This window comes from Suillus plorans (genome assembly GCF_016647745.1).
Source record: "Suillus plorans strain S12 chromosome Unknown HD556scaffold_97, whole genome shotgun sequence".
Lineage (NCBI taxonomy): Eukaryota > Fungi > Basidiomycota > Agaricomycetes > Boletales > Suillaceae > Suillus > Suillus plorans.
This window is the reverse complement of record NW_024537481.1, coordinates 110,830-132,067: the sequence shown is the minus strand read 5'-3', so window position 1 is coordinate 132,067 and position 21,238 is coordinate 110,830. Positions and strand designations below refer to the sequence as shown.

The 21,238-nt window shown below is 45.8% G+C and overlaps 7 protein-coding genes across 7 annotated transcripts; 3 read left to right on the top strand and 4 right to left on the bottom strand.

Annotated features, from left to right (window-relative positions):
* Positions 1 to 108: 108 nt before the first annotated feature.
* On the bottom strand, positions 109 to 2,846 carry HD556DRAFT_1417054 (armadillo-type protein). The gene is made up of 9 exons (XM_041304355.1): positions 2,457 to 2,846; positions 2,082 to 2,401; positions 1,706 to 2,031; positions 1,518 to 1,649; positions 1,378 to 1,462; positions 1,227 to 1,327; positions 838 to 1,169; positions 218 to 788; positions 109 to 153 (listed from the first exon to the last, which is right to left on the bottom strand). The coding sequence occupies exons 1-8, from the start codon at positions 2,737 to 2,739 to the stop codon at positions 367 to 369; spliced, it is 2,001 nt and encodes a 666-aa protein (XP_041153628.1). The 5' UTR covers positions 2,740 to 2,846; the 3' UTR covers positions 109 to 153; positions 218 to 366.
* Positions 2,847 to 3,189: 343 nt separating this feature from the next.
* HD556DRAFT_1531166 (uncharacterized protein) lies at positions 3,190 to 4,123 on the bottom strand (the record flags this gene model as incomplete). The annotated part of the gene is made up of 3 exons (XM_041309487.1): positions 3,190 to 3,319; positions 3,370 to 3,745; positions 3,799 to 4,123. 3 exons carry the CDS (start codon positions 4,121 to 4,123, stop codon positions 3,190 to 3,192), a joined length of 831 nt encoding a protein of 276 aa, XP_041153627.1.
* Positions 4,124 to 4,489: 366 nt separating this feature from the next.
* Positions 4,490 to 4,906, bottom strand: HD556DRAFT_1450012 (uncharacterized protein; the record flags this gene model as incomplete). The annotated part of the gene is made up of 2 exons (XM_041307702.1): positions 4,490 to 4,530; positions 4,582 to 4,906. 2 exons carry the CDS (start codon positions 4,904 to 4,906, stop codon positions 4,490 to 4,492), a joined length of 366 nt encoding a protein of 121 aa, XP_041153626.1.
* Positions 4,907 to 10,897: 5,991 nt separating this feature from the next.
* Positions 10,898 to 11,830, top strand: HD556DRAFT_1313707 (uncharacterized protein; the record flags this gene model as incomplete). Its single annotated transcript, XM_041300844.1, has 3 exons — positions 10,898 to 11,219; positions 11,275 to 11,650; positions 11,701 to 11,830. 3 exons carry the CDS (start codon positions 10,898 to 10,900, stop codon positions 11,828 to 11,830), a joined length of 828 nt encoding a protein of 275 aa, XP_041153625.1.
* Positions 11,831 to 13,969: 2,139 nt separating this feature from the next.
* HD556DRAFT_1450010 (uncharacterized protein) lies at positions 13,970 to 15,706 on the top strand (the record flags this gene model as incomplete). The annotated part of the gene is made up of 16 exons (XM_041307701.1): positions 13,970 to 14,049; positions 14,110 to 14,152; positions 14,208 to 14,217; positions 14,269 to 14,288; positions 14,339 to 14,371; positions 14,420 to 14,516; positions 14,570 to 14,598; positions 14,660 to 14,687; positions 14,737 to 14,769; positions 14,819 to 14,895; positions 14,947 to 15,004; positions 15,062 to 15,136; positions 15,187 to 15,297; positions 15,344 to 15,384; positions 15,436 to 15,461; positions 15,520 to 15,706. The coding sequence occupies 16 exons, from the start codon at positions 13,970 to 13,972 to the stop codon at positions 15,704 to 15,706; spliced, it is 948 nt and encodes a 315-aa protein (XP_041153624.1).
* A 105-nt stretch (positions 15,707 to 15,811) lies between these two features.
* HD556DRAFT_1507762 (alcohol oxidase) lies at positions 15,812 to 19,448 on the top strand. The gene is made up of 21 exons (XM_041309064.1): positions 15,812 to 16,302; positions 16,353 to 16,386; positions 16,451 to 16,530; positions 16,601 to 16,610; positions 16,656 to 16,784; positions 16,842 to 16,864; positions 16,914 to 16,937; positions 16,995 to 17,106; positions 17,161 to 17,263; positions 17,311 to 17,391; positions 17,443 to 17,620; positions 17,674 to 17,709; positions 17,771 to 17,850; positions 17,902 to 18,229; positions 18,278 to 18,363; positions 18,415 to 18,490; positions 18,540 to 18,704; positions 18,762 to 18,901; positions 18,958 to 18,981; positions 19,031 to 19,065; positions 19,116 to 19,448. Exons 1-21 carry the CDS (start codon positions 16,251 to 16,253, stop codon positions 19,168 to 19,170), a joined length of 1,851 nt encoding a protein of 616 aa, XP_041153623.1. The 5' UTR covers positions 15,812 to 16,250; the 3' UTR covers positions 19,171 to 19,448.
* HD556DRAFT_1248590 (uncharacterized protein) lies at positions 19,260 to 21,183 on the bottom strand (the record flags this gene model as incomplete). Its single annotated transcript, XM_041298784.1, has 8 exons — positions 19,260 to 19,419; positions 19,471 to 19,654; positions 19,712 to 20,063; positions 20,113 to 20,250; positions 20,302 to 20,471; positions 20,518 to 20,984; positions 21,042 to 21,086; positions 21,134 to 21,183. The coding sequence occupies 8 exons, from the start codon at positions 21,181 to 21,183 to the stop codon at positions 19,260 to 19,262; spliced, it is 1,566 nt and encodes a 521-aa protein (XP_041153622.1).
* Between the last annotated feature and the right edge of the window lie 55 nt (positions 21,184 to 21,238).

The following is a 21,238-nucleotide window of genomic DNA, read 5'->3' as shown; positions in this document are numbered from 1 at the left end:
AACGACAGGTGACATTCTCCTAGCACAGTAGTGCCAACTGCAGTCGTGCAAGGTGGAGCTTTCGTGGGCAACTAACTTATCTTCGCATATGTTGAAATCAAAAGTCTCCTCTTTTTTACTGACACAACTGACGAGCATCGTTGGCACGAGACTCTAAACAAAGTTCTCAGTTCAAGTCGGACGCAGCTTCCCCCTTGTCAATTGCGAAATCGCTCACATGGATAAAGCCTTCTGCATTGCGCACATACGAAGAGAGGCTGAGAGGTATCACTTTTAATGCGAATCAGAGCAAGTCAACCTTGATAATATAAATGCATCCGTCAATCTGGCCCACGGTTCACTGTGACTAGGTCTGTAGAATGAGCATTATAATAACAATGCATTGATCTTATCCAGTAGGACATTTCTCCCTTTGGTCTCGCTCTTTTTTAGTCTCTCGACAACATCTCCACCAAACCAGCCCTTGACGGTCTGTTTTTCATCAGCGCTTCCCTCTTCCTTTATCCGCTGCAAAAATTCTGCAATAATAAAGGCACCTTCTCCGCCAGCCATGCTTACTGTCAAATCCTGACCAACAATGGACATGAACTCAGACGCGAATGCAGACGGGGAGAACGACGATGACCGAACGACGGATTTACTAGCATGCGAGAAATGCCCGCCTTGGAAAAGGGATTTATACATTCGTGATGTGTGCGGGAGGTCAATTGGATGAGGCTTTGAGGCATCCTCTGAAGGGTATATCGATGCTAATGGTTGAAGGAGGGATTGCATAGCCGAAGATTTGTCTAAGGAACAAACGTTAAAATTGATAAACATCAAGTGAAATGCACCCACCGCCGTCAGCGTAAAGCATAATTTCTAGTACTACCAAACTTCCACCGGTATCTCGTGCAGCTTCCGCGCCGTTGTCCTCGACGAACTTAAGCAACCCTTCACTTGCTGCTACCCGTATTTCACCTTCGCGAACAACTGCACTTTTCTTGCTGGTTTTGCTGCGTACAAGGTCTGTATCAGCAATTATCGCTATTTGGGCAGGTGTAAAATGTCGCCGTGATCGGGGCACAAGCAAGTAGAAAAGAGCACGTCGACCCTGTGGGGTGTTGACGAGCGTGGAGGCGTGGGTAGTGATATCTGAAACAAGGGATTTGGCCGTCAACTTTGTATCACTATAGGCAAGTGTGTCAGGGTTTATCAACACCGAGCCAATAATTAGAAAAACAAACTCGATCACATCTAGGGCAGTGAAGAGGACGAGCTGAGCCTCGTCATCTGTACACATACGCTCAACATGAGGTTTAATGACTTTGATAATTTGTTTTCGGTCCTGTACAACAAACATCAATATTCGCCACTTGAGCCAACATCTGAATGTACCTTGGCTGTCCCGTAGGCAATGAAATCTCTCACAACCCTGCTGCCGTCTTTTGTGTGGACCATCTCGGCAAGGACATCCTGGCAACTGTGGATACAATATTAAAGAATGATACATCTACATCAGTGAAGCCTGTATTTACCTTTCGAATATCTCCTTGCGAAGTTTTTCTCGTTCTGACTCATCTTCCGTGTCGTTGACAGCAGCTAAGTATTCCAAAAGCGCTCTGTGAACGATTGCATGGGTTATGGCGCCTTTATCGGAATTGTTAAAACTGTCAATAGTGTCATCGATTGGTGGATTACACAACGTTCAATTTCAGATGCTTACATCGTGGTTAGATTTTCTTTCAGTGCTGCCAGTACGCGTTTTCTTCGTTCGCCCTCAAGACCTTCAAGGACCCCAGAAAAGCCTTTTCTAGCGTTCGCCTTCTCAGGTTCAGAACCTTGTGTTTGAGAGAACAATGCGACTTCCTTGCCGTAGAAGTCGCGAAGAAGAATTGAACGCTCATATGCATTTGCATAAAGCTCGAAAGAATCGGCAAGGACTGCAGATGCCTCCCGGTGCAACAGTAGACGGAGTACGTTAGACTGGAATTCGAGCAAGATAGATGCACGATGTGCTGGACACAGTCTGATCAACTTGGTCACTAAGAACTACTACCGTCATCAAAAAAGGTTCAGTGGCGAAGATAGAACGGACAAACCTTCGAGTACTTGCTTTGAGCTAATGACTTGTAATGACCTTTAAGCTCCATCGCAACCTGGTCCCTCTCCTTTTGCCCACCATATTTCACAACAGTCTGGATAATCCTGCTTGCGTCGTGCTTTAGAACGATATCCTTGACTTTTCCTTGAGTAACTTTCATCAGTTCTTTCACATGCTTCTGTCGTTCCGCGGAGGGTATGCTTTTTTGCCGAGCTAATGACCAGACGCGCTTTGCATCCGCGAGTAACTGGGAATGTGGTTTAGCCGCTCGACGCTGTTCCTGTAGTACACGTTGGACTTTATGTGATTCTCTTGCAGCTATTCAAAACGTTATGAATCGTTTGCAGTTCAGTCCCAGTAACCATCGACATACCGTTGGGGTCTTTGATGGAAGCACCGTCCACAATCATCTCATCTGAGACTATCTCCTGGTCTTCAGGTTCTTCTTCCTCAAAATTATCTTCGTCCTCATCTTCGTCCTCATCCGACAACCCGCTTGCTTGTATTATTGGTTGTGTGACAGGTCTACTCCGTTTCTGAACTTTTCCTTCCTCGAATTTCGTCAAGGAAGGATTTTCGGATTGGTGTTTCTTGGATTTTGGGCCACCCTGTGAGACCGCTGGTCGTTTCTTTGATACGCTTTGCAGGCCAGGCATTGGAGAGGTAGGGACTGAACGCTGAGCAGTGAAGCTCTATCAACTTGTCTTAGACTTCAAGCTTCAAGTCTTCGAAAGTTTTTGGGCACTGATCTTACCCACGTGACTACTTATAGCGCCTAAATTGATTTACGCGCTTTTCTCTAGTCACCCTCAACTTGCCTGAAATTGAAACTACTGAAGCCCTGATGGCCCAATACCTTTTCATCATCATGATAAAGACCCTACGTGCTTTTTTTCTGTATGCTGAGATGCCCTCGCTCATCGAGTACACAGTGACGATGATTGTCATGAATGCATGGTAGTGACATGGTAGTCACGATATGTCCACCAGGATCGTATAAAATTTCCAACAGCAGAATAGGTGCAGTACAACTATACATATACATACAGCAACAAAATGCGGTACGAGTTCCTTGTTAATTCTTGACGCCACTCAAAAAACGTGTTCTAATCATAGAATACCAGAGTTCTCAGCTCGATGGATTCTCGAGGCGGCGCTCCCTCTGGAGTGTTTGGGTCTTGGAAGGCAGTATGAGGAGTTAACCTCGCGACACTCCCATCTTGTATCGAGTCAGAGCTGAGACCCTTTTAGCACGACAAAAATTACCCCCGAGTGACTTCGCTCACCATTTGATGAGAACAAACTCTTCTGGGGTCATTGCCTTCAAGTATTTCCACTGGTGGTTGGGGTTATATCTGACTCCAAACGTCTCACCCTCGCGGTCAGGGTATATGAGAGCGACAGGCATCAAGTCTTTCTCGAAATCGACACTCCGGAAGTCGCATAGTGCAAGTGGCCAATCTACAGCCGCATGTGATATAGGACGCCAAAGGTTTATGATTTGGAAGCGTCTGCGAAGGAGGGAAGGAGCTTCTGTTGGCGGGAGATGCCTGTGAACACGAGCAATGGACGCCGCGGGCGTTTGGTCCACATGAGCCCGGGAGACTGGCTGACGTTTCTGTGGGTTATCATCTGATTCGCCTGGGCGACGGCGACGAATAGCTATGACATGAATTAGGAATCAAGACGTCGTTCAAAATTGGTGGTCAACGTACTGTGGTCGAAGATGACAACCTTGGTCGCTCCTGTTACCCTCTTGATGAGGTCGATGCTCTCAGGGTAGTATTCGCGCTCAATCTCATCATCATTCAAGAAGCTGGTATGCTTCGGCGCCTCTCTCCCATACTGAAATCCGGCATTGTCAAGCTTGTAAAGTTCCTCCTTCCCGCGCACGTCCTCAACTTGCATATCATGCGGGTCCTCGCCCCAGTTGCGGATGAGCTTTCCTGTAGCGTTATTTCCGCTGACATCAGTATAAGGACGAGAGCCGTCGGGTGGAGCGACGAAATAGTTGAGGGTGGTGATGACGTCAGAAGTCATGGTTAGTTCGTTGGTACTGAATGGAAGTGTCCTTGGTATCACCAGTAAGTTATATCTTGTTTATGTATCCAAGGGCCGGGCAAGCCGTTTGGCTGACATATCACATTATCAATTCTCCTGGTCCGCTGATCGTTAATGTAGATGGAAAAGTATGACGCCACCGAACTTCGGTATGAGCAATAATCCAAAGTCGTAGAGCCTCTTACCTTGATTACTAACCCTCTCACCAGTCATCTCCACCTGGGCGAGAATTATCATCGTACACCGAACTGCGGGATATCCAAAGTCGTAGAGCCCCTTACGATTATGTCTCTCCCACCAAAGTCTCAACACCAGCATTGTCCAATGGGGCAAGAATTATCAGTTTCATAGCCCAAAACATTGTTGATCACTGCGTTGAAACTGCTCTGGGGTAAGCATGACATGAACACGTTTCAAATTGATGCTGGTCGACGTACTGTAATCGAAGATGACAATGCTGGATGCTCCCGTGACCCTCCTGATGAGGTCGATGCTCTCAGGGTAGTATTCGCGCTCAACCTCATCATCATTCAAGAAGCTGGTGCGCTTCACCGTTTCTCGCCCATACTGAAATCCAGCACTGTCAAGCTTGTAAAGCTCCTCCTTCCCGCGCACGTCCTCAATTTGCATGTCATGCGGGTCCTCTCCCCAGTTGCGGATTGGCTGTCCGGTGGCGCTATCTGCGTTGACGTTATGGTAAGGCCGAGAGCTGTCAGGCGGAGCAAGCATGCAGTTGAGAGTGCCGGTAGTGTCAGAGGCCATGGTTAGTCCGTTGGTGCTGGATGAAAGGCGGAATGAAAGTGTTCTTGGTATCACGAGTAAGTTATATCGTACTTATATATGTTTCCAAGAACAGGGAAAGCCGTTTGGCTTACATATCAAGTTATCAATTCTAGATATCCTGGTCCGCTAATCGTTAATGTGGATGAAGATATCTCACAAGCATGACGCCACGGAACTGCGATAGTCCAAAGTCGTAGAGTGCCACGTTACCTTTCCAGCAATCTCTGCTTGCGCGAGAATTCTTGATTCCGTAGCCCAAAACACTGTTGGCCATGTTGAAGTTGCTCCAGGATACATATGACATATGTAGCACAAATTGTTATTGATGATGTTGACCATTAGCGCTAAAAACAGGCAACATAAGTTACCTCTAGAAATAACCGGTGAAGCTGGGAAAGAAAGCCGCAAGCTCGGCAAAACTTTTCAAGGGGTCAACGTTTCAACCGCCCAGCTGAAGGAGATACTTCCCCGCGGGGGTCGTTGGTAAACCAACGTCACAGGTAAGGATGGGGATCAATTTCCGAAAGAAAATATTCATCAATTGCAAAGTCACCGGCAGATTACTATATAGGGGAATTACTGCAGGTACTACATGTAGGAGCATCGAGTAAGTGAAGAAAATGACATGAAATATGATATATCGACCAAGTACATATTGGAAATATCGACGAGAATGAGCATCAACTTCTCAACTTTGTCGCTGCGCATGGTCACTGCAGGTTCAAGTGATTGATCGATGAGTAAGAGATCGGGCTGAGAGACTTGCAGGGCGTGTTCAATTGATTATGCCTTGGATCATTGTATCGCAACCTGCCGGTAGGCATCAACAATTCTCTTCTTCGTCACCACAGAATGCTCGCAGGCTCAAACCCCAAGTCTCTCAGCCCGATCTCTTACTCATCGATCAATCACTTGAACCTGCAGTGACCATGCGCAGCGACAAAGTTGAGAAGTTGATGCTCATTCTCGTCGATATTTCCAATATGTATGCCATTTGACAGCAGTAACAATCCTGCCGAATTGATTAGAATCGTGCCCATAGGTATATGCAGGCTATAAAAGCTGGTCGTCGTCCTATAGTATTCCCCATCCTCAGACATCAATTTCTCTCAGAAGATTACATATTACCTCAAACAGAAAATGCATTTCTCCTTCCTCGCCGTCGTTGTTGCTTTGACAGCATCTATGTCTGTCAGTGCATGTGGCAGATGGTCAGCTCCTTGCAGCAACAACCCAGATTGTTGTCCAGGCTATCTTTGTAACCCTAACGTGAGTATGAGCAGGTCACTGCGCAACCAGGATTCAATCGCATGACTCACTTGCGCGCTTTAGAGAGCAGGAGTCAAGCTCTGCACAGCGGTTGGCAATTGAGCTGGAAGCCACATCGCGACAGTGAGTTATGTTTCTGCTCTCGCATTGGTATCGTGGTTGATGATGCAATACCTAGTTTGAAGTCAATCAGTACAGTTGTTTTTGGACAAATTTTTGTACTGTTTGAAAATATGTGAAAATGATCGACCGTGCCTACATAGTCTTGCACATCGTCCACTAAGCTTGAGTTCGAGAGGGAGGGATCATTAGCCCTACTCAATAACGATTTTATTTGACCGTTTTATTTGCCATTTTATGTCGCACTCGGGATGCTGTATTGAGTGCCATGATTCTGACGGAATTTGACATGAGAGAGCTGCCGAAACGACTGGATGAGATCAACGAAGTACGAGTGCTCGACATCGCAAACACTGATGGGCCAACATGGACCAGTAAGAAAACGCACACAGTCACCACAACACCTCAAAAAATCGCTCGATGCTCGCAAATGGCCTGGGCGTTCAGCTTGATTTCCTAAGCATGCGCGGTTAGCGTCGGACAACACTAGTACTTGTATTCTGACTGCATAGAATTTCATGACATAGCTCCACTCATGCCTGATAATAATTGTTAGTTCATGCATCACACAAATGTCACACTTGCCGGATTTACAGTGCGCTCGGCACACGTCAGATTCGTGAAACATCAACATTAATATTAAGAGTTATTAGGCCCACCGAGAACACATACCCAGGAGTGCTGGATGTGTTCGAGCAAGTGCCCATGCTTCATGAACATGCGCGGCCTCCTCCAAACACAGATTATAATGCGCTACACCCCTTCCTTCAATCAGTATAACGGTATCCTCATCCAGCATGCTGACACTCACCAGATGCCCTGCCCCACCACACCAGCTCGCCAATCTCATTTCTATACTGGTCGACGTCGTAGCGTGCCATGACGTATGATGCATTGATAATTGTAGGTACTGGAGTCTGAAACAGTAGCATCCCGCCCGCACTGTTGAAACTCCGCAATGACGAGCGCCGAACAACATAAGGTCCTGGAGTCCAATATATCATTTTATTTTATTTTTTGTTCCCCACGGCAATCTACACTCACTCGCTAAAATATAAAATGAGAAAAATGGAATGGAATTGAGTGGGGCTATATACTGGCTATATATTGTCAATTGATCAATACACGGGCGAATTGTGACTCTTGAGCTTGAAGCTTGAAGCTTGAAGTCCGTGATGAGTGGGAGGATTGTGGGAATGTTGAGGCGGATGCCATAGATTACTTATGTAATGTGGCGACGGGCAAAACGGTCTCATCAAATTGCATGTCCGACTCGGCAGTGGCGGTGCCGGCAGGCGGCAGGCGGCTGTCACGCGTGATCTCCACCATTTCTGAACGGATTTACTCTCATTTCCCTTGAAACATGATGGTATAATATGTAGAATGTGCTCAGTGAAGTAGCTAAGCAATTAGAATACAATTGAGTGCTATAGACGAAAATCACGAACTAACAAGCAGTCACGAACCATAGGGGATGCATCGGTCGACCTTGATTGGGACTCGTTTTATTTCTCACTGTCTGTCACCAGTATATACATTACTCAATTGTAAAAAATAAGATGCGGGCGAAATAAAATGGAATTGAGTGCGGCTGATGGTGCATATTGCATTTGTGCAGGTAAGGGAGTAACGAGCAAGTAAGAAAAATGACGTTGGATATCGACCGAGTACATATTGGAAGTATCGACGAGAATGAGCATCAACTTCGTCGCTGCGAACTTCAGTAATTGAGCGGTAAGCGAGAGATACAGATGAGAGACCGTGAGTTCGAACGAGTGTTCAATGGTGACAAAGAGAATTGACGATGCCTGCTGGCAGGTTGTGACGCAAATGATCCTAATAATCAATTGAACCCGCTCCTGCAGGTTCCTACTAGAAAATCTGCCACCTGACGGCAATAACAATTCTGCCGGGTCGATCAAAATCATGCACATAAGTATATAAGCTGGTCGTCGTCCTATATACTATAGTGTCCCCCATCCTCACACACATAATTCGAGATTCCTCAGAACATTACCTCGCACAAAAAATGCATTTCTCCTTCCTCGCCATTGTTGTTGCTTTGACAGCATCTATGTCTGTCAGTGCCATAACTTGCACCAACCTTCCGTTCCCTTGCCAAAGTACAGAGGAGGATTGCTGTCCGGGCACTACTTGTCAGCCTACCGTGAGTATGAGCAGGTCGCTGTGCTACCAGGATTCAACCATATGACTCACCTGCGCGCCTTAGGGTCAAGGAATCTCTATCTGCAAGTAAGCTAGCAATTGAGCTAACAACCCGAGCGGCACATCACAACAGTGAGTCATGTTTCTGCTTTCGATTTGGCATCATGGTTGATGGTGTAATACCTAGTTTGGAGTCAATCAGTACAATTGTTGTTGGACAAATTTTGGTACTACTCGAGCAATCAGCAATGTGGATGCTTGAACATCTGAAAATGAAAATGATTGGTCGTACCTAGTCTTGCTCATGGTCCACTAAGCCTGTGTTCGAGAAGCTGTCGAAACGACCTCATTATCTCTGTGCAGAAATTGTAAGGTCACCGGTCTCCTAAAGACATAGGCGAATTGCAAGTACTACATACAAGGGAGCAACGAGTCAGTGAGAAATATGACATGAGATATCGATCGAGTACATATCGAAACTATCAACGAGAATGAACATCGACCTTGTCGCTGCGAGGTTCCAATGCTTGAGCGATGAGTGAGGCAGATGAGGGACCGGGGGTTCGAACGAGCGTTCTAAGGCGACGAAGAAGACAATTGTCCTAATCAATTGAACACGCTCCTACAGGTTGTGTATTTCTGCCACCTGATAGCAATAACAATTCTGCCAAATCAATCAGAATTGTGCCCATAAGTATATGCAGGATATAAAAGCTGGTCGTCGTTCTATAGTGTCCCCCATCCTTAGGAATATCATTCGAGATTCCTCTCAGAAGATTACCTCGCACAAAAATGCATTTCTCCTTCCTCGCCATTGTTGTTGCTTTGACAACATCTATGTCTGTCAGTGCCGTCGCATGTACCAACCTTCCATTCCCTTGCAATACAAATGGGGATTGCTGTCCGGGCACCACTTGTCAACCTGCCATAAGTATGAGCAGGTCGCTGTGCTACCAGTATTCAACCATATGACTCACCTGCACGCCTTAGGGTTCAGGAGTCTCTATCTGCAAGTAAGCTAGCAATTGAGCTAACAACCCGAGCGGCACAACACAATAGTAGGTTATGTTTCTGCTTTCGCTTTGGCATCATGGTTGACAACATTGATGGTGCAAAACCTAGTTGGTCGATCAGTCGTTTTTGGGCAAATTTTGGTACTGCTCGAGCAATGTGGATGTTTGAACATCTGAGAGTGATTGATCGCGCCTAGTCTTGCTCACGGTCCACTAAGCTTGAGTTCGAGAGGCTGTCGAAACGAGCGGTCATTTCTGTCGATGATCAGTATTGGAAGGCCGTACGAAGATGGAACGCACTGCACTGATATTTTCTTACGATCTTGAATCTGTCGTTTAATGCTGACCTCGAAGACTAGCTGTGTGTGTGATGGAGTCAACGAGACGTCACTTCAATCGTGATTCATGATAGACGTGTTGTTTTCTGGTATGTAGCCAAAGCCCAAGGTCATACTGAAGATATGGTAAGGGGGCGACAAATATAAAGAGGATTGATTGATATTACTTCGTGCGCAGGACGTTCCATCAAAGAGTAGCGTTGGAGCTCGACAGTGATTCTGCGAGTGTTGGATGAGGTGCAAGGGACACGGACACGTTTGATGAGAAAGAGGAACTTGGAAGAGCGTTGAAACGTTGAAACGTTGACACCTTGATAGTAGTTTCGTCGACACTGGGTTGTCGGATGTCCCCTTCCTTCTTTGACAGAACGACGTCACGTGCATGGAGGACCAGGCCAATGACGAAGTTGTCCTTGATGATGAAGCTGCCTAATGACACGAGGCTGCCTGGCCAATTATTATATGAGGCTTCCCCAGGCCCATGATGATATGTACTGCCCATTTGCATTAATGACGGAGCTGCCCAATTGAATATATTGAATGATGAAGCCACGCTGGAGACACGTGACCTATTTCAAAGTAGCTTATCTAAGCTAAATGAAATTCAAGTCCAAATTCAATGGCTCTGCGCTTTCTAAATCGTCCTCACGACAGGACAAATTCCAGATAGAGTGGTCAGTTTTCGGCTTCAAGCTCAAGCGGAAACGAAGTGAGCGACAGTCGACAGTGGTCAGATGACTCGGGGCATCGCCACCAGTCATCTGAGTTGGTAAAAGCTACTACGAGCAAATGCCCTCTGGACTCGGAGTCTGGGAGAGCTGCGGCAAGAGTACTGTCCCTGTGGAATCGAGTCGCCCATCACGAAAGCCAAAGCGAGCGCATACACCGAGGTCTAGTCACGTTCCAGAGTCTTCACGACGACTCGAGTTATCTTGGCCAAATGGTCGACCGGTCTTCCCCTATCCATCGCAATGCTTGCGTTTGTCAGCCTGGCACGTCATCGTGGAATGGAAACATAAAAGGGGGGAAAGCAATCAAACGAAAACTCAATTTTCTGGCTAACAATGTCTACAGTCTCTGCAGAACTCGTATACTTCACTCCGCCCTCTGACGGGTCCCGCCCATTCACCACGATAAATGCGGATCCAGCGACAGGCCAGCGTGCACGTAATTGGAAGAACGAGGAGCATATCATCGAGATTGAGAACGTCAGAGGCAAAGAAAGTGACTACACCTTGGATACTGCAGGCTTTCAATATGTCACGAAGCCCTCCAAACACAGCGCCTTTATCAATGACGAAGAGATTAGAGGAGAATACTATCCAGAGAGCATTGAACTTCTCAAGGACATCACGGGTGCGAGCAAAGTCGTCCTTTTTGACCACAGTACGTGTGAAGCGAGCGCATCGTACTCCAATATCTGACTTTTGTTGGATCTTAGCGGTCAGACGCCATCGCCCTGGAGATGTAGAAACGGACGAAACAAAGCGTCAACCTGTTAATCAGGTTCATGTAGACCAAACTCCTGAGTCGGCCACCGCTCGTGTTCATCGTCATTTACCTGTCGGCGAAGCGGAGAAGCTTGTCAAAAAGCGTTTCCAGATTATAAACCTTTGGCGACCGATCTCACACCCTGCAGTCGACCATCCATTAGCGCTGTGCGATTACAGGACTGTCGACGCAAAGAAAGATCTCGTTCCTCTCGCATTGATCTATCCGGATCGTGAGGGCGAAACTTTCGGGGTCAAATTCAACCCGACACATAGGTGGAAGTACCAAAGAGGTATGAAACCGGACGAAGTAGTCTTGATCAAATGGTTCGCTCATTATGTTTTGGTCTGTAATGATGCGCTTACCTCGGCCACAGCTACGATTCGGCTAAGGGTGATAACATTGCTAGGTTCACCCCGCATACTGGGTTCAAGGATCCCTCGGCACCACAGGGAGCACCGCTCAGGGAGTCTATTGAGCTTAGGGCGCTGGTTTTCTATGACTAGAGGGTACCATTTCTATGGCGTCCATGTTCGCTTGCACCTTCATGCTTCATTTCACATCTCTGCATTTGATTACGAAAGTGAACGTGACCGGCCCACTCTTTTTTAAAACGATTGTAAATATGAAGTTGTTATCCTGTCTCTGTCATTAGACTTGCTCGTGGGTTTCTTGGGAAACCGAGACGACCACTCCTTGACTATCATTTCTTTCACTGATAGTCGGTATTGTGACAGGTCGCATCCCACAGCAAATGAAGCTATACTCGTTACGTGTGGCTCTATTCATTCTGATGTAGCTATTTCTTGATTTGCAGATCTTCCTATCTTCTTCCGGTCACTCTAGGTAATCATAAAAGTGGGTGAAGAAGAACAAACGACAGTCTGATATGGGTGTCAAACTGCCAAGTGAGACACGAACCAAAGAAAAACATTATCAGCGAGCCAGTTGGTGATCGGGGTATAAATTCTCATCTGTGGTCTGCACTGGAATGTTGCTGGAATGAGCGATTCGAATAGTTCTGACGACCTATATATAGTAGGGTTTCTCTTAGCACCTCGCAGGAATGGAACAATTGACTTTTTGAGGCACGGGCGGAGGCTTGCAGTAGAATGAGCAAGAAGCCCAGCAGGACCAGCAAATTCGAGATGTTTAGCAGGCTAATAGTGTAACAATCAATTTCCTACGCAATTTGTTCAGTCCGTTGTACCAGAACGATGCGCGCCTCAATTCTTTAAATACCTTTCTCCCAACTCATGATGAGTGCACCATCGAGGAATATTTAGCATCGCGACAATCAATGTAAATGGATACCGGTGTTACATGAGATGGCGGCTGGCATTGATATGGTCAAGTGATACAACGTGCTGAGGTATAGAACATCAGACAAACAGCATCAGATCTTGCGATGAACCACACTGCCTTGCTCGTGGTAGCGAACATTAACAATGATCATATAGTCCAACTCTCAAGTGTATTTCATAGCACGAACGCCGTGACTACCAGTACTGCAGTGATTATTTAGCTCGACACCAGCAACACATGACAGTCAAACGGACCAGCGATTTGATGAGCATCCCTTTGCTTGAGACGCTCGGCGAATTCGGCGAATTGTGCGACTCCGAAATGGCCGAATCCGTGTCCATCAATTCATTACCACAGAAGAACTGCCTTTAACACCTGTGTATTATCCATGTTAGGACCCTGGGTCATGGGTGGTTCCACATAAGTAATTGGATATGGCGTCAAGGAGCGCTTCCACATGTACATTCCAACCGACAAGAGCGGGGCAATTTCACTGTGTAAAGACTCCGAGATCTGAATCATTAACCAGGGCATGGTCACAGATAAGTTGAATGGTGCTATTCGAGGGAGAGCGAGGTAGATAGATTGTCAGTGAGTGACTCACAATTTACCTGTATGCGTTCTTGTTAGGGATGCGATGAGACTGCAGCGGGTGCAGCAGTAAGTAAAACATCCAACAGAGAGAATGCATATATCTGACATCTCATATGATGCAACAACATATCTTAAGCAAGAGAAATAGCAACTAGGCTGTCCTGCTTTCCATCAAATGATAGCAAAGATGACAAAAAGAAATGGAAGTACATGAGAACAATTGTACCACCGAGGATCAACGCACCAACTTATAAATAATCATACATTCCTCCCAGAGCTAAGTTCCATTAATCGAAGCCGACTTCCCGCATAGCTTTAGATCTGGAGAATGGGCACATGAGGATTCCGAAGCAATTCCCAAGTGCCTGAAAGCCTATGCAACTCAAATGCAAATCGGGTTTTGGGTTAGAACTGTAGTAACTAGTGACTGAAGAGAATGAAGCCGCATTGGAGGTTTGAAATTTGGTGTTCGACAGAATCAACTGAGGATTGAATCAAGTCAATTTTATTTTAGACCGAATGATCATCATGATGCTCGACTCAACAGCCTGTCGGAGTTAGAATTAACTTTAGCTCGCCGCTAGCTAGTACGTACATGTTAAGTACACCCATCAAAGTCTCGACTGGCAGACTTGCCATATGATGTCAACCATGTGTACCAGAATATGAGCGCTTGAGCCACTACCTCCTTCCGTCGTGCATCCTGTGCTCCAATTACACAGTGCGACCATCATGATCCATACATCATGAGCAAGGCACCCTCCGCCGAATCTGCTAGATCCAAGTCACACACTGCAATCACGGCCGTATTGCTGCGCATACTACTGTATGTACTAGTACTTATCTTCAACTGCTCGCTGCATTTATTCACACGTTGGACCACAAGAAATATGTCAGTCCCAGACACCTTCAATTTGCAACTAGTAAAGGTAATTCAGTCGTGCTTTGTCTGCAACCCTTCTCTAACGTGTCTCGTCAACGAAGTACACTAACGGTAAGGTCAGGTTGATGACAACGTTCATCGTTATTCACGACTCAACTTTAGTCGCCGCGTTAGCAGTCCTAGTAAGTTGTGCTGTTTCAATCTCATCGATGATAATTTTGATTATCACCAGGCTTATGACTACTTTGTCACGTTACACTCTGAAGTCAGCAAAAATAGACCTACCATACCTTGGTGCTGATCTTTTTTGTAGGTCCAGTGGTCTTTGGGACGGAAGTGGGGGGTCGTTCGCACTACCTTCATGGTTTCGCGATATGTGCCTTTTGCTGGTGCAATCATGACCTCGTACAGTGAGATACTTACGCCAGTGCGCACTACTACACAAAAGCTTATTCTTGACTAGCTGCTATTAAGACATGGGGCACGCAAAATGTGGGTATATCTTCGATCTGTGCAGTGACAATCACCCTCACTACAACTCACGTCAATGCAGTGTGTGCCATTTAATAATGCTACAAATGGTTGGTTCAGACGATTTTCATCACACGGATTTGCAATAACATTTTTCAGGTATGCATTTCCTAGGAATCATTGCCTCGGAAGGTTAGCTTTTTTATACAACGTTACGGTATGAAACTACATTCAAACGCAGGATTGTTGATTGCCAGAATATACGGCTTTTCTGGCAATAACAACACTTACCTGATCGTTCTCCTCTGTTTTGCTTCGGTACAATGATATCTCTATTTCCCTCAAGCACCACTGACTCGTGTGGCGCAGACCATCTTGGTGATGGCTGTGATTATAAGCGCTGTCCCTATCAATTGGAACATGGCAGGTGAGGTCTCAAGGTTCATGTCCTAGTCATATGTAGTATTCATTCATTCATTTTCAGGCTCCCCACCTTGCGCGTTTGAGGGGAGTCGTCATAGTGCCCTTCCGTATGGACTCTTAGTGTTCCTCGAGATCGGTGAGGCGATCATTCATTCAAAAGTTCCTTACTTGACAATTCACTTATAGTTCTTATGTCCACCACCGCATATTTGAGATATCGACATTATCTTGGTTCTCATAGCACGCTGATGAGAAGTATCTATCGCGATGGACTGCTCTACATGTTCTGCATCATAAGTATGAACACCATCAAATTATTGATTTTGTACTGACATCTCTATAGTGATATCATCAGCCAATGTGATCGTAATCAGCGTCCTACCTGTAAGTTCATTCTTTGTTAAGTTGATCTTGAAGAATTGAGTAGACTCCTAGCTCTCGTACAGCGAGATGCTAAACGCGTTAGTCTGGTCGATCATCCATGTAGATTTATATCTGAAGCTCATCCCCCCATTTTAGACCCCAGATTGTTATACATAGCGTTCTTGCTTCTCGCATACTGTTCAATCTTCCAGTGAACAAGGCGCCGGTCTTCCCCACATACCAATCGACGCCTTCAACGGAAATTTTATCGTGTCCACCCGAGTTTGATGCGATGTCTGAAGGCGGTCAGACAGTTTGTGACGTTGACCACAATCAAGTTTAGATTGCTAATTCTGTAGGTGAGATTAGCATCGATAAGCTTTTGTCATTTGAGTTTGCTGACTATGAATTTTTCACATTCAGTTTGTTTCTCTTTATCGCATTGCAGTGCTTATCTACTGTACTACACAGACGCATGCGTCTTCAGTACTGCTTCGAATCACTTATCAGTGGATATTGAGGGGTAATTCAATTTGGTCACACCTTGTGAACTTTCGTCCCTCTTGATCACATGGGCGTGATACAATGGATTATTTGGGAATGCACTCATGGTCACGATGTCAGGCTCTCCAACGACTATCTTAAACCCGCAGGTTCTCTGTTACAGCATTTCCAAACGATATGCCAAGACCACCAACAGATTCCGCGGTCTCTGATAAAGCCTGATACAATACTAACTTCTCGACAGATCAGGAAAGGTTCAGGGTCTGCACAGGTAACCCACGAGAGAATGACTGTGATAGTACATAAGGTTAAGTTATTCACGGCATATTGTGGAGGAGCCCTATATACGATATTTCTTACTCCTCCTAGCGCCTGGGTACGCAATGGTGTCTGCTGCAGATTTCTTTCAACAAGATTTTGATTATATTATCATTGGTATGTTAAGTTATGCCTGCGTGTGATGTCTTGATATAACATTTTTGCAGGAGGCGGAACAACTGGCCTTGCATTGGCCTCAATGTACATACTTATCATGAGATCCATGTTCTTCTTTCCCTTCAAATCTAACTTTGGGATGTTGTAGCCTTTCAACTAATGCTAGTATTCGTGTAGGAGTCATTGAAGCAGGTCTGAGGAAGGATGATGAGATGATTCTTGTGCCTGGTAAGGGGTCCAACAGTGACTGGTTGACCTTGCGTTCATGAACTTTTTTTTTCAATTTCCCTTTGCAAAGGCTGTTGGAAGTGAGTCTGGAGTTGTGCTTCAAAGATAGCGCATCACAGTTCAAGCTCAGACCCTGAATATGACTGGAATTTGGTCACAAAACCTCAACCATTCGCTCAGAACAGGGAGATATCAATCCCTAGAGGCAAAGTTCTTGGTGGCACATCAGCCTTGAATTATATGGCTTACTGTCGGTGGGTGCATGGATACTATGTGCTCGTGCGATCACATGCTAACTTTCACCTTCATAGCGGTTCCGAGCTCGAGCATAACGGTTAGTACCAATGACTATGCAACTCAATTGATAACGTATGTGCCGAAAGACTGGGAGAAACTCGGCATCAAAGGTCAGTAGTACATCATTTAATACAGAACGGAACACATCACCTATTTCACTCGTTTAGGGTGGAATTGGAATGCCATCAGTAATGCAATTAGATCTGCTGAGGCTTGGAGCCCTCCAACTCATCACGCCAAGGCACACCACGCAGATAATGTTGCGAAAAATCATGGCAGGTAGGACTAGCATCGTGGATATAAACTTATGTGGACGTTTCATTCTCGAGCCAGGTACGGCTATGTCAAGACGAGTGCATACAGCTACTATTATGATCTCGTTTTGCCATTGTTTGAGACCATGAATAAGATGGGTGTGGTCACTAACCAATCTGAAGTGCGTTTGAATATTGACAAAGTGAACACAATTGAAGTTGTTATTAGGCCTCCGGAGACAATATAGGTATTTGGACGTACACAGCGTCCATTGATCCTCAAACCAATACACGCTGTTACAGTACAAATGTAAGGCGATAGTAAGTGCTTGAAATAATTGATACTGAATTATTTTTCCAGGCGTATTATGATCGGGTTTCTGACCGACCAAACATCATTGTACTCACTGGCGCACAAGCTTCTAAAGTGATTTTCAGACAAACCTCCAGTAGTGATCTGCAAGCTACGGCAGTTGAATATCATAAAGGAGGACGGACTTACAAAGTCCCTGTGCGCCGGGAAGTTATCATATCAACTGGTATGTGCCTATTGTGGTGGTTGAAATGTTAACCCAAATGATGAGATTTGAAGGTGCTCTGCAAACCCCCCAGATTCTAGAACTTTCAGGTGCGGCGCTCTAACTATAGTATCAGATGGTCTGCTTAGTTTCCAATTTCTACATTAACAGGGATTGGGAATCCCGACCTCTTGCGTAGACTGAATATTCCTGTAATAATTGATTTACCTGGCGTTGGCGAAAACCTTCAGGTCCGTGCCACCTCCAGATGAGAAGCGAATAGGGCCTGATATCTGTCTTAGGACCACCCTAAGGTATCCATCGGCGCAGAGCTGAAAGGCTCGCACGAGACCGTGGATGATCTCAATTCAGAAAGCTTTGCTCAACAAAAACTAGAACAATATCGTCTTTCCAGAACAGGGATGCTCAGTAGCACACTATCTACCGTGGTATTCGTTCCATCGTCATCTTTCATTCCACCCGACAAGATGCGGAATATATTGTCAACCCTGGACGAGGCTCTACAATTACCGCAAATCCAAAACTCGCCCTGGAAAAAATGCTACGAAGTCCAACGCGCCTGGCTTGAGAACAATGGTATTGCTCAGTTAGAGGTGGTTTTAGAACCTTGTGCGTCTTTTATCTGTCACGTATAGATGTAGTGTTGATCACCCACAGCTTACACCCACGTCGAGTGCACTGACGAAAACGCTAAGCATTACATGATATTGGTCTTCTTGCAGCATGCTTGGAGTCGAGGACATGTCTGTTTGTTTTTCTTGACATTGCCACTTGAACTCATGCTTCCACCGCAGGTGCATGCAACTTCTTCATCTGTGTTGGATTCGCCAGAGATTGACCTGGCAATGCTCGATTCTCTGGGAAACATTGGTAAGTGAATCGTTATTCCTCGCAGGCAGATCATTGAACCTTCTTCGAGACATGATGATGCTTTTGGAAGCTGTGAAATATGTTTTCAAGGTCATGGAGACAGGGGCTCTGGGCGACTTGACTGCGGAAATCATTGAACCTAAACCTTCTTGGTCAGATGAACGACTGATGGATTACATCCGCTCAGATATCGCCAGCGGATTCCATCCTATCGGTGGGTCGTGTAACTTGACAGCTGCACACATTTCTTATGCAAGTTACTCTTCAAAAGGGACAGCTTCGATGCTCCCTCGATCCGCTAATGGCGTCGTCGATAATGAACTGAAGGTCAAATTTAACATTGAGTATAATTATCTGTTAAACGAACTCACGGATTCTTTACAGGTGTATGGGACAACCAATCTGAGAGTGGTGTGTATATCTTTCTTGACAAACTGAGCTCAGCTTCCTTAACATGTACTTCACAGGTGGACGCCAGCGTTTTCCCAATCGTAAGGCTGAAAGTTGTTACCTTGGAGATACTAATACAGGTGATCTTAGCATGTGGGAACTCATCCTCAAGCCACACTTTATGGGTAAGCCATTAACAATGATCATGCAACTTGCTCTGAGAAGATCTTTCCAGGTTAGCTCACAGAGCCGCAGAAATCATTCAAACCAGCGAAAAAGTTGAACTTTGATATCCTCGATGGAAAGTATTGTCCGTAGACGACTGTTTATGCAAGTTTATGTATCAGCTTTTCTCCGCGGCAACAATTCCATAGATATCTCAAGCACCGATAGTTCCTGTCCATGTCTCAATCAAGTCGATTACACAGTAACCTTTCACAGGCACGTATTGCTTAGTGATCATCTTGATCACTTCTTGAGCGACCATGCCACCAAGGAAAGCTGCAGTGTTGGGCAGCTCGGAAAAAGGTGCTCGAGCACTAGGTAATGACATAAGCCATAAATTTAAACCAAGATGTAGCCCTACTCACATCTCACCAATTGCATCGTCAGCTTCAACAGGAAGCTCAGTAGATTGTCCGACAATGGACTGAATATTTGCACGAATGGACTCGGCCGATGGTGACACCGAGGTGTCGCTCGCTTGAAGTAACGAAAGCGCAGAAAGCGCTAGATGTATACACGTCTCTTTCGGCATCGTTGATAACGACTCCACTAACCCAACAGATGAAAGTTAGCGGTCTGAGAGAATGCAAGGTCACAAGGTGTTACCTAGAGCAGCTTTGTCTTGATCGAATGTACCCCAAGGTTTACCTCTAAGAACGACCAGAGCATGGGCGTTCTTGACAAATGAATCAACCATGCCGTCGTCGACCGGTACTCGGAGATAGCTCTTGAAAGCCTGTTTTTCTTCCTCCGCCCTCGTTTTGTACAGTCGCTGCAGATGTATGTAGTTATGGGTGTCAGACTTCATATCTGGCAGAGTTGATGTGAGAGGGAGCGCGTGTGTGTCAGACTGTTCCGTGTACTCCTTCAGGGCGGCGAGAAGATGGAAGAAAGGCGACTCCATGGCTTCAGTAGATAGCGCGGGGTCACTAAAAAGGGCTGTAATTTCCGAAGGAACCTAACGGAACAGTTAGGCAAAAACTCAAGATAGATGAAACAACAATAACCTTGGTTTCCGTCCAACACCTGTATGCTTGTGCTTCTGCTTCGTCGAAGTTTTCTTCGTCGCCTTTCACCTTTAGCGCAAGGACGCTTTTCTTAAACTGTTGTCTTTCTTCGTACGATGTCGGTAGACCACCACCATGCTGTATGATCCCTCATGAGCATGCATTCCACCTGAACAAAGACTAACTTACAGATTTCTTCCAATCCTCAAGCGCACGAACTAAAATCACCACGTATGGTATGTGTCCGTGCTCTGTAGAATCCATATTGTCAAACTCCAGCGACAGCGCGTGTTCTCTCAAAGCTGGAAATGGTTTGTCGATACGGAGAGAAGGAGATGTTTCCGAGTGACTCTCGATGACTTGAAAACGTCATAAGCACATTCAAGAACACAAATTTGTACGTACTTGTGTGCTCATGGAATTGAATATAGAAGTCTGCCAGGAATCCAGCTGATCGGACAACCACAAGAGGCGGGTATTTCGCATCTTTCCAAAGGAGTGCGGAGAGCTTGTTTAAGAGTGCATGATCTAGGTTATGGGAAATGACGATAGTGAACGAAGTGATCCACTCAGGGTGCGACTCGAGGATGCTCTCGAGAGTTCTAGTGTCAGCACGACCTTCAACGCCGTCATTTAGCTCGCTCAGAAGTTGGACAGCCTCCTCTGCTCTAGACTTTCCAATACTATTGTATCCTTCTAAGAAGAAGTTGTTACCGGCATCAGAGTGTGACACCTTGGCGTGATCAAGGATAGTGAAGTGTCCGATGCCAGGAAGCACAAGGTTCTTCAAGATTGAAGTTGAAGTGGCGGATCCAGATACCAACAGTACCCGAGAAGACTCTAATGCACTCTGTCCAGTCGCTGCCCACAGGCTTATTCGCAAATGTTAACTGGGCCTCATTTGTATAGTTCTCCTAAAGCAATCTTACCGGAGCTGACGGTCATATCTTCGGGTTTTGGTGTCTGGCGCAGACCTATTTCTGGTCAGCCGACAAGTCTTGTTTTGCTAAAGAGATCATACTCTATTGCAGTGGTTGCAGTCTCGATGTCCTGAGAGTCCTGACTAGACATGATGATCGAAAGTAAAGACTGTGAGCCTGTGGCTGGCAACTGATAAGTAATACTA

What these genes read in the sequence shown, in the direction of transcription:
- HD556DRAFT_1507762 (XM_041309064.1), top strand. Translation starts at nt 16,251, where the DNA reads ATGGTGTCTGCTGCAGATTTCTTTCAACAAGATTTTGATTATATTATC. An exon ending in GGAGAAACTCGGCATCAAAG is followed by an intron (nt 16,938 to 16,994) that starts GTCAGTAGTACA and finishes TCACTCGTTTAG; the next exon opens with GGTGGAATTGGAATGCCATC. An exon ending in GGACAACCAATCTGAGAGTG is followed by an intron (nt 18,902 to 18,957) that starts GTGTGTATATCT and finishes TGTACTTCACAG; the next exon opens with GTGGACGCCAGCGTTTTCCC.
- HD556DRAFT_1417054 (XM_041304355.1), bottom strand. Translation starts at nt 2,739, where the DNA reads ATGCCTGGCCTGCAAAGCGTATCAAAGAAACGACCAGCGGTCTCACAG. An exon ending in CTCAAAGCAAGTACTCGAAG is followed by an intron (nt 2,032 to 2,081) that starts GTTTGTCCGTTC and finishes TGACGGTAGTAG; the next exon opens with TTCTTAGTGACCAAGTTGAT. An exon ending in CGCAAGGAGATATTCGAAAG is followed by an intron (nt 1,463 to 1,517) that starts GTAAATACAGGC and finishes TTGTATCCACAG; the next exon opens with TTGCCAGGATGTCCTTGCCG.